The sequence below is a fragment of the Anas acuta genome, chromosome 9, assembly GCF_963932015.1.
Source record: "Anas acuta chromosome 9, bAnaAcu1.1, whole genome shotgun sequence".
In the NCBI taxonomy this organism is placed as follows: domain Eukaryota; kingdom Metazoa; phylum Chordata; class Aves; order Anseriformes; family Anatidae; genus Anas; species Anas acuta.
This window is the reverse complement of record NC_088987.1, coordinates 5,306,872-5,319,220: the sequence shown is the minus strand read 5'-3', so window position 1 is coordinate 5,319,220 and position 12,349 is coordinate 5,306,872. Positions and strand designations below refer to the sequence as shown.

At 44.9% G+C, this 12,349-nt stretch overlaps 1 protein-coding gene across 4 annotated transcripts in view; it reads right to left on the bottom strand.

The window, feature by feature from the left end:
• Positions 1–12,349, bottom strand: part of FNDC3B (fibronectin type III domain containing 3B) — a 174,267-nt gene that overhangs the window by 114,110 nt on the left and 47,808 nt on the right. The window contains exon 1 of one of the 4 annotated variants that reach the window (XM_068692942.1): positions 4,382–4,607. The exons of the other annotated variants lie outside the window; for them this stretch is intronic. Coding sequence (XP_068549043.1) covers positions 4,382–4,469 — 88 coding nt within the window. The 5' untranslated portion in view covers positions 4,470–4,607. Of the gene's footprint in view, positions 1–4,381; positions 4,608–12,349 lie in introns of those variants that run through there. 4 annotated transcript variants of the gene reach the window in all.

Here is a 12,349-nt window from a genome sequence, read left to right as displayed (position 1 = left end):
CCTGCAAGAATAATGGTGTGTGGCAGTTTCTAGATAAAAACGTTATGAAATAAGGATGGTCTGAAAGGCTTCCAAATCAACAGATCCCATTTCACAGCAAAATAACAAAGAAAACCGAGTGGAAAGCTCTCCTCTATTAATTAGAGCTTGAATCTGCATTAATTCTCACATCGGCTATTAGTTCTGTGGAAAGCCTGCAGCTACCTTGTTTTCTGCTGCGACCAGAGACCCATCTGGAAGCAGAGACGAACGTGCCCTGCATTTTCCTTGGCCATTCCCTTCCTTGCTGTGGCAGAGCATTATTTCTGACCGTTCACCAGCTATTTTCTATTTTCTCCAATAATGTTGGCTCCATCATCCCCAAACTGCTCCCAGACAGGGGAAATGAGGTCTTGGCACCTTTTGGGGCAAGTTGTTCCTCATCCCCTTGTGAAGTGAAGGACCTGAGGCCAGCTCCACGCTAGGAGGGGCTGGGAGCTCTCAGCAGCTCAGATCCCTTTAGGTTGGAGCCCAAATGCCCCAGCCTAGTGAAAATTAGGGAAAACACTTCTACTCTGAGTTACAGTTAAAAGGTCAGTGAGACACGGAGAAAATTATCACAGAGAAACCAAGGGGCAGGGCACAATGAAGCTCCCAGACAGCTCTGATATTTCGATAGTCTCACGGAGAACCAGAAACTGCTGTTTTAGCTCCATTCTTTTCTTCAACCCAGGGTGGAGATTTTCGTTTTGGCCTTCTGCAGCACAGGTCGGCGGCCAGAAGATGACTCACGGGCCCTGTGTACCAGCAGCGCAACACCCCGAGGCTGCAGGCGCAGTGCAGCGTCTAGCTGGAGAGCAGCGGAAGCAGCCAAGGTGGTTCCACTCTGCATTTGGGATGAATTGTCTGCAAGTGAACTTTACCAACCCACTGAGGAGAAAAAAAATCCATATAGACACACGCAAGCTGTTCTGAGGCATAATGCATCATCCTTCATGCTTTATTACTTACAGGAAGCAGCGCTTAATGGAAGGGAAAACTGGAAGGGAGCTGGGGAGCCCCAAGCTGTATTCCCTGTTGTGCCACTGGGCTGGGTAGGAGTTGTGGCGTTAAACACAATCTCTTACGAGTCTTAATGACGCGCTGGAAATGCCTTCTGCAGTCGGTCAGCTCCCTGAGATGCAGCGCTGGCAGGCCAGCAGCCTTCCAGCAACACCATACCTTTGGTAATGAGAGTGTACGAAAAGAACTCTTATTCTAAACTAAAGTCTTCAGAGTCTAATTGCTGGTAAAGCTTCCCCTTGACTTAATTAGGTTGATGCAATAATTTCACAATGTTCTAAATATGTACTGTGCATATATATGATACATACGTAAGTGGTTATATGCACATTTAATGTTTGCTACTACACGCAGTGAGAAAATTACAAGCACTGTTCTGAACCCAAAACTGCCGTGACAGGGAGAAGAGCTATAAGGATGATGCTACACTCACAATGACCAAGACAACACACAAAAGCAGTAAGTGTATGATCTCAGCTGGTGTTTCTGGGTCACACACTGATAAAGCAGTCGGCAGCTAAAAATTACACTTTAACCTGCCTTGCCTCTCGGTATCTAATCATCAGTTTGAATTTCAGGGAGTGCGAACAAACCTGCCGACGTACCTCTGCAGAATGTCATTCCAAATAATCCACCCATTTGAACAGGTGCAGCTGGACACTTTTGGTGTTTGACTTCACGTCCTCACACAAAGCAAACTGCGAGACCAAGCAGCCCCGCAGCCTTGCCCCACCTGCACAGCAGGGACCGTAGCACGCGGACAGGATCCGCGTCCTATTTCTGGAGTCATCCTAAGTTGACATAAACAAGTTTTCATGAATTTTATAAACAGTCTCCCCAGCGATCGCAGTGACTTAGCAGATGAGGAGCAGATATTTTTATTTATCGTTGCTCACTACTGCACAGTTACAAAACTGAAGGAAGAGCCTGAGGTTTAAATCAAATTTGAAAACTAAAAATAATAAAAAAAAATAATAAGACTAATACAAAAAGGAAGTGGAGAAGAAGCCATCGAAACTTTCAATACTTTTTCCAAAGTATTCTTTTTCCTAATTATGTAAGGTTGAATATTACTCCTGATTACTTTACATTGTTTGTACAGGAATCTAGCACTCCTCATTCAAACTAAAAGCATTACTGAAGATAGAAGGGTTCCATACATAAATACTTTCTGTACATCTTTTACTTATGTAAGTAAGGGGTACCCAAATCTTGGGTTTTCCCCTTACACCAGTAAAGTGAATCCCCATAGGAACCAAAACCACTCAGCACAAGTCTAAGGAAAGAAGTGATTTTTAAAAATAGATTGATTAGGGTCTATAACAACAAAATCCCAATTAGCACAATAGACAATACAATAATATATGCACGTGTGTGCATAGTACATACAGGAAACTACAAAAACGAAAGGTATCTTCGTCTTGCTTAAAACATTGTGAAGCATTTGAGGTGTTAAAGAGAAAACAGAGTTCAACCCCAATGTCTGATGCCAGTCCGTTAAAGGGAATGGTTGGGTATATTACAGTATATTACAAAGATTTTATATGTTGTCTCCTAAATGTACCTAACTGGCCTCATGGCACACTCATCCGCCCACCGCATACTGCGTGCACATTACTGACATGGCTGCATTTCCTTCTGGCTTTCAGTCACAAAACCCAGAGACCCTGAAGCAAAGGACAAACCAACTGAGGAGCTGGCAGCAGGCTGCTCCCTCGTGTCCCAGTTTCTGGGTCTAACGCCTTAGGTCAGTCTGTTACAGAAAGTATTTGTTGGCACACAGCTGGGAATTTTTTTCCAGGTTATAGCAAGCTTCCTGAAGGAAAAGAAAAATCAAAGGCGTAAATAAAACCACAAACGCAGTGAAAAGCCAATGTCTGGTATTCTGGAGTTGGACTTGACAGGATGCATTTTCCTTCAATGTGAACCACGATCCTTGATTTGTAATACTTGCACGAACCTCTGACCACGCGACTGAGCTTTCCACTTCTTATTTGGAGCTGATGCCATGCCAGAGATGCAGGTGGCAATCGGCTGTCAGGACTCAGCCTCAAGGAAATGTGCAAGAGTCACAGAAACCAACGCCACCGATCTCCTTCAGAGAAAGTCCCTTCAGAGATGCACCTGAAGAATCCCACATTGCTAATGTAAAGAAACATCAGCCAAATAACAATAGCAGAGGAGTTAAAAGCTGCAGTCTAGTTTCCTTATTTTTAAGATTTATTTTGTGATTAAATAATCTCATTACTAGGTTATGCTCCAAGTCAAGCAACATCATCAAGTTATTGCTTAAGTTTAGGCCTCCTGAAACCCCCAGGATTTTTCTGGTTCCATATATTTCTTACCTCCTGCTCTCCTGATTTCTTTCCCACAAACACACTTCCAGTAAAACTTTCAGTGGTGATTGGTAAGCTAATACAAAAACAAGATTTTAAAGTTATTTGCCTCACTGTGTTTGTTCTAAAGGCATGGAGACAGAGTATCTGAGAAACCTGTCCAAAAAAACAAAAATATGAAAAATTGAGCAAGTTTCAGCTTGTTAGTCAGCTGAGAAAAACATTACTTCACGGATATTGGAAATGAAATTGTCCCTGCTTCTTGGTGTTCGGATAGAAGTATTTTTCTGTCTTTAAAAAGCAACTGTGATCACATTCTGCTATTCAGTATCTTGCATTTCAACAAGGAGGACTGTCTGTTATTTGAAGAAGAAAACAACCAGAAATAAATCAAAACACTTGCTGAAGTCATGCGCCCCACACAGTTCCTGCTCTCCCTCCCTCTCCCTTTCCTCTTACTTCAAAGGTCAATGATTTCCCCAAGGCAAAACTCGTTCTGGTCCTATTTAATATATTTAGGTGGTCTCTATTATAAACTAGTTTAATTATAAACAGGTAATTGTAATCACAGGTGCTTCCACTGAGAAATTAAACACAGAATAACAGATTGACTTGTGCAGGTGGAGAAGGAAGGGAAACGGATTCGCGCTGTCCAGAGCCCTGTGCTATTTTGCTGTAAAATAGATTTCCCCCATGTGCAAGGAAACCACTGGTTGCACTTTCAGGGAGAACCTGGGAGGGGTTCAATGAGTTATGAATTTATTGTCTGTTAACCCCAACATGAGGGAATTTTACTTAGCTGTCCTTGGTGCACGTTGGGTACCTAAGGCACATTTGCATCTGCCAGCCATTACGATTTAGAAAGAAGAGCAAAGCAGAAACGCTCTCTTCCAAATCACTAAAATTTCCCAGCTGATGGCTCAGGGTTAGTCACAAGACAACTATTTCATCCCACAGCTGAGAGAAGCGCATCCCTTCGGGGGGCTGCGCTGCGCCGCACCTACCGGGCTGCGGGAGCTCCGCGCAGATGGGGGCAATATGGGGAGGGAGGTGGCAAGCGACTGCACATCTGTTACTGTGGGAAAAATCCATGCTGGTGCTTTGTCAAATTGTCTCTATTAGCAGCGAGTACAGCTGTTTCACGTCGGATAATCCGTGTTGCAACACTTCGCCGAGTGACTCCACACAAAAGTATGCCCTGCTGTTCACGCTCAGCTGTAATTCTGATTATCAAGGGGGATGCCACGGTGCTTTAAAAAAAAAAAAGAAAAAGTTGAACGCAGCTGTTTCTGCTTCAAGGAATGTCAAAAGAAATCATTTCTCCCTGCCATGGAGGTGTTTTTCACTGTAAATCCAAATGTGTCCTGGCACTAAGGCAGCTGCCCACTGGCAAAACACAACGAAGTGCCAAGCGCTCGTCCAGCCGAAGCTGAGAGCAGATCAGTGCTGGCCTAGGTTTTAGTATGAGGACACGCAGGACTGCCAAGTTACCACCACCACATGCTTCAACTCGAGCCCCAGCTAAAGGAAAATATCAGAATCCTCTCCTTCTCCGTGATAAATCCCCGCCTGATAAGAACTTCCCATCGCTGCTCACATACCCTAACTGAAAGCCAGAGGAACAACTCAGTGCTCTAGGTTATAGTTTTTGCCTACTATCCCCTTTAACATCAGAGAGAGATGCTACACCAAATGCATTCCCTCTTAGAAAGTCATTTCAAACAAGAAATACCAAGCCCTAATTCCACTGTGATGGTAACTGTGTGATAACATCTCCAAGCAGGTAGCAGGTGCACCGCTGCTTCCCTTTGAAATACCTGAATCACAATCTGAACAGGGAACTTGTGTCTATTTTCCCCACAGAGCTCAGTTTTCAAACTTTGTAAAGCCCCACGGAGCCAGCACAGAGCCCCTTTGTGTGCCCACTGCAGGTGGGAGCCGGGTCCCGCTGCGGGCAGGCAGCGCCGCGCTTTGTCTCCAGGTAGCCAGGGCTCCTCTTCCAGCAGGTCCGCTGAAACGGCCTTAGCAAAGCGTCTGCACCACTCAAATAAAGCTGGTGTTGAGACAAAATACGTGTTTCAAAAGGCCAGCAAGAAGACTGAGCTTTCAGGCAGTAGAGAAATGTAAAAAGTGGGGAGAGGGAAGCAGCCCACGGGCACGGAAAATAAACTCCCAGATGCACAAACCTTCCCTCGGGGTGTTTTTCAGGCTCTCTCATTCACCACCATAACTCAAGGTTGAGCAGAAACATCCGATGAACAAAATTTCTCCTTTACAAATGCGAGCGAAGCTCTTGGGTGAAAATTCACACGTGCACAGACAGCCTGTGCATTACGCCTAACGGTGATGCGTTGGGCTGTCTCTCTGCTCTGCCACCCTCCTGCTCCACGGGAAGCAAGCGACTTCTGGTCTTGGAGGATCTGCTCACCAGGCACCACTCTTCCACACTGAGGTTTGTTTGTAACTTCTTGTGAGCTCTACACAGGATACTGCAAGGTGAGGAAGGGTTTGGGAGCACGCTACGCAGAACCAATGTTAGCATCCGGCTGAGCTGCTGTGAAACCAAAAAAATTTCCAATTTTATCATTATAAACTAAGAGAGGCCCTGCCTGAACGTGTAGTAATCTCGTGGCAGCAATTTATCCTATTTCCACTCCAGGAACAAAAGTGGAGCCGAAGTTAATCACCATTCTTTAGCTCCTCTACCAATGAAGACATCAGATTTTATCAAGGTCCCCGTAGCAAGAAAGAGGGCATGAATTTTATCTCTTGAACTTGTAAAATCAGGAACCTCAAAAACAGTTGGTAGAATTAGTTTCAATTTGTTGGAGATTTAAGCATGTAAACTGGCAGAGCAACACCACAACAGCTGTATGGATGAGCTGCTGTCAGCTGATTCCAAAAACATTTTGGAGAACCACTGAAAAGCAAATCCGTATCTCAGTAAAGCATCAGTTCAGGAGGACGATGCCAAGAACCATTTTCCTTCGATGAAAACTGGCTACTTCAAGAGGCTTTGGAAGCTGTCCAGAAGCAACCACGGCTTTAGGAGAAGTAGTACATACCAAGTCGCATTTGCCTGCAACGCCACCCATCCCATGGGTGCAACGACCACGTTACAAAACAAAGCCAGGAAAATCCCCAAAACAAACAAAAAAACCACCATTCCATATTATGGCATTCTCGAAGTGCCAAAATTCTGAGTTGATCAGGAGAATTCCTGTTGTTGCACTGGAGCCACAGCACGATGAAGAGCTGAGACATGAAAAGCACGCCACCCTAAAGGTTCTTCTCCCCAACTCCTGGGGCTGCTTGGGGTTAGAGCTGCCCGTCACAGTGTCAGGCTGTTAACTGCCAGCGTGGAAAAATGCTGCTGGTACAAGAGTCACAACTGTGTCCCGTGGAGTGGGGGAACTGAAGCAACGCAACGCAAGACATACAGATCAAGTTGTGAGCAAGTCATGAAGATCAAGCAGGGCAAACCGGTCCTTTGCTGAATTTCAAATAAGATGTGCCAAGCTCTCCTAAGTCCAAAAGGAGCCCTTGTGCTCCTGGTATTTGGAGAGAAGAACAAAACAAACAATAGAAAGAGAGACTACTGCTTGTGAACTGAAGAATTTATATTGCTCTGAAATTAAGGAGGAATTTTCTCTTGATGCAACATTCTTTTGTGAAAGAATTCCTGACTCGGGGCAGGGAGGTTGAGGACGGCCTCTTTGTGTGCTGCTTACAACTCACTGGTCTGTGACACGTCTGCTCAATATTCCTTGAGAATAAATTAAACTGTTCCCAGATAAATCAAAGAGAAGGCACTGCTCTCCCAGCAGCTCTCCATACAACCAACGTGACAGCTGACTGCCTGGTACCTCCTTTGCTCAAGTTCCCCTCGGGCATTTAAAATTTCCACTTCTTTCTGGGCAGCTTAGCAAACGTTCAATAGGGTTCGCAGGAGACAGAAGCCCGAGGTTACCTCGAGTATAATTGATGGTTTCTTCATGGGCAGCATTTCAAAAGCCCACCGTAAGAGCGCAAGCCAAAGCAGCGCCGAGCCCCAGACTGCTCCGCTGCTGCCGGCCGGAGCTTCCACGAGCTTAAATTGTGTGTTGAGATGAACGGAGTTCAACAGATACCTTTCCTGCCTTCAAACTGCTGTAACAGGCAGCTCATGCTCCTAACTCACACTATTTTCTGACCAGGGTGCATAAACGGTGACTTGGGTTTGTGAGCGAGTGCCTCCTCATCTCCTCCTCCTCTCCTCCTGAGCTGTGGGAGCTGTTCGATGAGTCAAAGCGCCAGACAAGCTATTCATTTTGTTACGGGATCGGTTTTCCCTCCCTGAACAGGCTAGCAGGTCAGGCAAATACCAGCGAGAGGCAAAGGAAGCAGTGGGAGATGACGTGAGGGGTGGAGAGAACATGGTAAGGTCATGTCTTTCAGCAGCAGCTATCCGTCAGGTCAGGTCAGGTCAGCTGTAACAAACAGCTACTTTTACAGCGTCCAAAACAACTGCTGCTTTTATCAGCGAAGGCTTTGCTCTCCTCCACTCGCACAAAAGGACAGGGAAGGGAACTGCTGGGGAGGGGGAGCAGCAGAAGCCAGAGGAACAATTACGTGGCACTGCGAGCCGAGCAGGCAGCACCGCTCCAAAATCTGTGCAGCACAGGGCAAGCAGCGCCCGGCTTCCCAGGTCGGGGGGAGATGTAGTAACGTGCAGGTAAATGCTAAAGAAAAAGCACCAGAGAGGGGCAAAAGGGGTTTAGTTTGTTTTGTACAATGGAACTGTGTTGGCGGATGCTGGCAAACAAAATGGAAATAAGGAATTAAATACTATTGACGCTGTTACCTCTGTCCAGAAATTCAACGCAGGAAAACACAACTCAAGTTTTCAAGCATGACCTACAGGATCTCTTACCTTTGGAGCACATCCCTTCTGCACAAAGGGCTGAAAGGCCCAAAACCCAAACCCAGCAGAACTGAACTTTGGTACTCCACAGCTCCTTCTGAAGTGGCCACGTTTGCAGCACCGGCTGTTGAGAAACTTCAGCTTGGCCTCCCTGCAGACAGGCCCAGGCTCCCGCCCTGTGCTGGCCACGTTTCACAGGCACGTCTCGTTGAGGAGAAGGATGAGGTGCCGACACGCCAGGCCCATACATAGCAGCGACAAACACGCACCGAAGGGTCACTTTGTGCTCGGGGTGGAGATGTGGGGAGGAAAACCTCTGCTAGGGAGCTGCTGAGAACACCAACGGCCTCGGTGACAGCCATGGGGACGCGTACGCCGCTTAAAATCAGACGTGCATTCCCTATCAGCATCACTGCTGGGTGCTTTTAAAGGCCAATTAGTATGAAGAATAATTCTCAGCCTCCAACCGCATTTGTACTTAAATCAGAATTACTCCTGCTTTACTCACTACACTGCAAATCACAAGAAGTTCCCTGTAAAAACGCCTAGACGTTTTCACAAACCGCATTTAGCAACTCACTGCACTTGGGCAGATAAGAGTAACCACGTCATCTGCCGGGCACATCCATCTTAAAGCAGAAATAAAGCAAGAAAAATAATGCTCCAAGCTGGATACTGCAATTGGTATTTGAAATGTACCTTCTTGATTGACAAAAGAAGGGCTTTAAAAAGGTCAAAACACAGGAGACGCAGTAGTACTGAAGAGCATTGCAACTACACAGCTTGGGGTTAGAAAATAGCTATACTTCTATTTCTAGCAGAGCAGCTGGCTCAAATAACTGGCTAATTCACTTAACCCATTTTGTGTATAACCTTTCTTTTCTTTTTTTTTTTTTTCTATGTATAGAATGGCAATAGCTACGTCCATGAGCAGCACTTAGCAAATGCCAGATATCTCCTTGTAAAACTTCATTTCTTTATTTCTGTATGTACTACGTAATATAAAACAGCTCACCCAAATTTGATGTTCGGCTACTCAGGATGCCCTGAAAATGGAAATTCAATTTATTTTATTCAATTTGCTCTGCTTGTCAACAAAATGTTAGTCTTATATTCACCTTGAGAAAAATGCAAGCTTATGCCATTTGAAGACATAAAAGGCCACAGTTCAAACAGAGAAGGCATTAATAAACTGCAAAACCTTTGGACACACCCTGCCCTTTGGAGGAGTTTGCTCCACTTGCAGAGCAACTGCTGCAGTGGAGAGGAGCAGAAAAATTCAGCAAAACAGCAGGACTGAGACTAGTTTGGGGGGCCTTTTAAAAAAAAAAACACAACAACAACACATGGCTTACACTAAAGCACACTCAGGATGCTTCCATATGTTCTGCATGACAAATATTTCTGCTTGATTGGAACTACTGTTACACTACTTGCATTTACAGCCATAATTATGTCTATCACTTCCACATGCCTCACCACAAGTTCTTCTTTCAATTTAGTATCTCGCCATGTGCTGAAGAAACACAACTGTAAATTTCCAACAACAACTTGAAACTTACAGTTTGATAAAAGTTCTGCTACTGCTTATATGCTCACCAAAAGCAGCACGCTAATATCTACCAGAGTAAAAAGTTTCTCCGTGTACCCTTCTGGTCATAAACTAAAACTCACTCGCACACCACCACCACCCACACACGTGCATTTTCGTAGCCTCCATGAGGGAGATTATTCCCATAAGAGTTTATCATTGCAATCAGTCTCCAAACAGCACCAGGTAAGTTGTTGAACGTGTTATTTCCAAACACCATCGTGAAGTGGGCTACATCTGGAAGCCAGAGTTAGCATTTCGCTACTAGGCAAGTAACAGAAAGTTAGGATAGTTTTATTTAAATGAGATTTTAACCAGCACATGAATTAACTTGGCAGTTAAAACCATCTGAAGGAAACGTGGCAAATACCCCATGTGCAGGAAAGGGAGAACCCGTTGATGTAGTAACTGTACCCTCCCCTGAAGGATTTTGGGAGCCAAGATTCCTTGGCTGGGGAGCTCTCTGGAAAACGTTCAATTCCTGTACTAAATAATGTCACTGCTAAACAGGGGACACCACACTGCAAAGGAGCCAGCCGGTGAGGCTGCATGTTGCTTAGAGCTTCTGTAAGAAGCAAATCCTGATAAAACACATGATGAATTCTAGTACCCTGGCAGAGTAGATGGCTTCTGGAAGTGCAGGCAAGCAAAAAGAAGACTGAAGATCTCTTACAAGTATGCTTCTTTGTAAAAGCTCACCCATGCCAGAAAAGGTTTTTAAACATTCTATGGCGATTCCTTCTGTTATTTTCTGCAATCTCCAGGAAGCTCTGATAGGCATGCTGTTACGTGACATGTACAGAAAGAACATGTCATTAAAAAACAGTAAGGAATGAAAATTAATTAAAAACAAACAAACAAAAAGAATAGGAAAAGGATGAAAAGAACCAGACAGTACAGTTTCCTACTGCCTTGTGAGTATATTGCTACCTCTGGAAGCTGCGGGTGTGCTGCAGGGCAGCCTACCAGCTCAGGACCATTGCAGCGACGAGTCCCTGCAGACACCAAGCCAGCCGAGCTGGGAAGCTCTGCCCTGCCAGCCCCAGGACTTCACGGGGCAGAGGGAAGAGGGGCACGGACCTGGCGAGCAGCTGAGTGCATGAGGAGAAGGAGATGCTCTGGTCTACAGCTACATGCTGCCTGCTGTGCTACTGCCAAGGCAATCCTCACGGACAGAGGGCAAGCGTTCACATCTGGAGCTGTCACAGGGCTTTGAATCTGTGAAATCATTCCACAAAGTACAGGGAAATGTATGCTGGTACTTATTTCCACAAAGCCAGCCAGCCAGATGACCCTGGAATAATAATCGGATCATTAGCATACACAGTTGTTTTCCAGTTGACAATTCCATTATCACTCCTACCTAGCCTATTGTGACACATTAGCTATTCAGGCAGCTCGTACGAACCAAGAATATCCCAAAAGAGAATTCCAGGAGAAGCTTAATTAAATAAATGATTATTCTTGGTGCTTAAAAAATAAATACATGCACATACACTTCCACGTGACAAGCTCCCAAGGGAAAATTTTGTAAAATAAGCATAGTGTTTGTTTAACTCAGAAGCAATTAAACCATTAAGAAGAGATCAAAGCAGGCATTATGCTAATTATCCCTTAATTGAATGCGTTCACAATAGTGACATACAAACTGCAACAATAACAGCTCTGTTACATACTCATTTTTTCTGACCTGAGCACGCTGCACAACAAATCCACCATCTCATCAGCCAGACACGTGCAACAAAAAACTAATTGAAAAGTGTCAATCTGTAACTGCTTTCCTTACGTTTCTCCCTCCTGGCATTGAAATAGCTATGATTCCTACTTCTATGATCTTTTTAAATGTGCTTAAGTTTACTTAAATATAAATAGCCAAGTTACTTGATTTACTTTTCATCATACAGCGTGTAACTGGATTCTTGTTAACATTGCAATATTCACCTCCTCTATTCATCTACCCTAACTACAACTATTTGCTGACGTGGCAGTATCTCTCCAGCACTGTCTCACCTATAAAAGAGGCCAATACAACCTACAAAATAATGAAGGACAGAGTGCAGAGCTTCTTGCACGCTGCTAAGCAGAAGTTGTAGGTTTTTGCTGTTGAGCTTTCTCTTTGCTGAGACGAGTGGCAGCTGCAGCAAGGCAATTTGCAACCTGAAGAGCTCCTTCAGTGAAACTCCAGGTAGCAATCTGTAAGTTCACAAAACACTACTGAAGTCCCAAACCTTTTCCTTAGCATGGAGATGGAGACCAGGGTTCAGCAAGCAGCAGCCACGGAGAAGGCATCTCAGAGCCTGAGCTCCCTGCGTAAACGGGGCTTCCAGCTGGACTGGCAAAGTGTGGCCTAACAAAGCCTGCAAAATTACTCTGTGGCCACAACAAAATAGCCAAATGCACAATTTAGAGCACTTTTTCCAGTCAACAACAGTAGCATCTCCTACGTCCAATGACAGGAGTAAACAAAGTAATTTTATG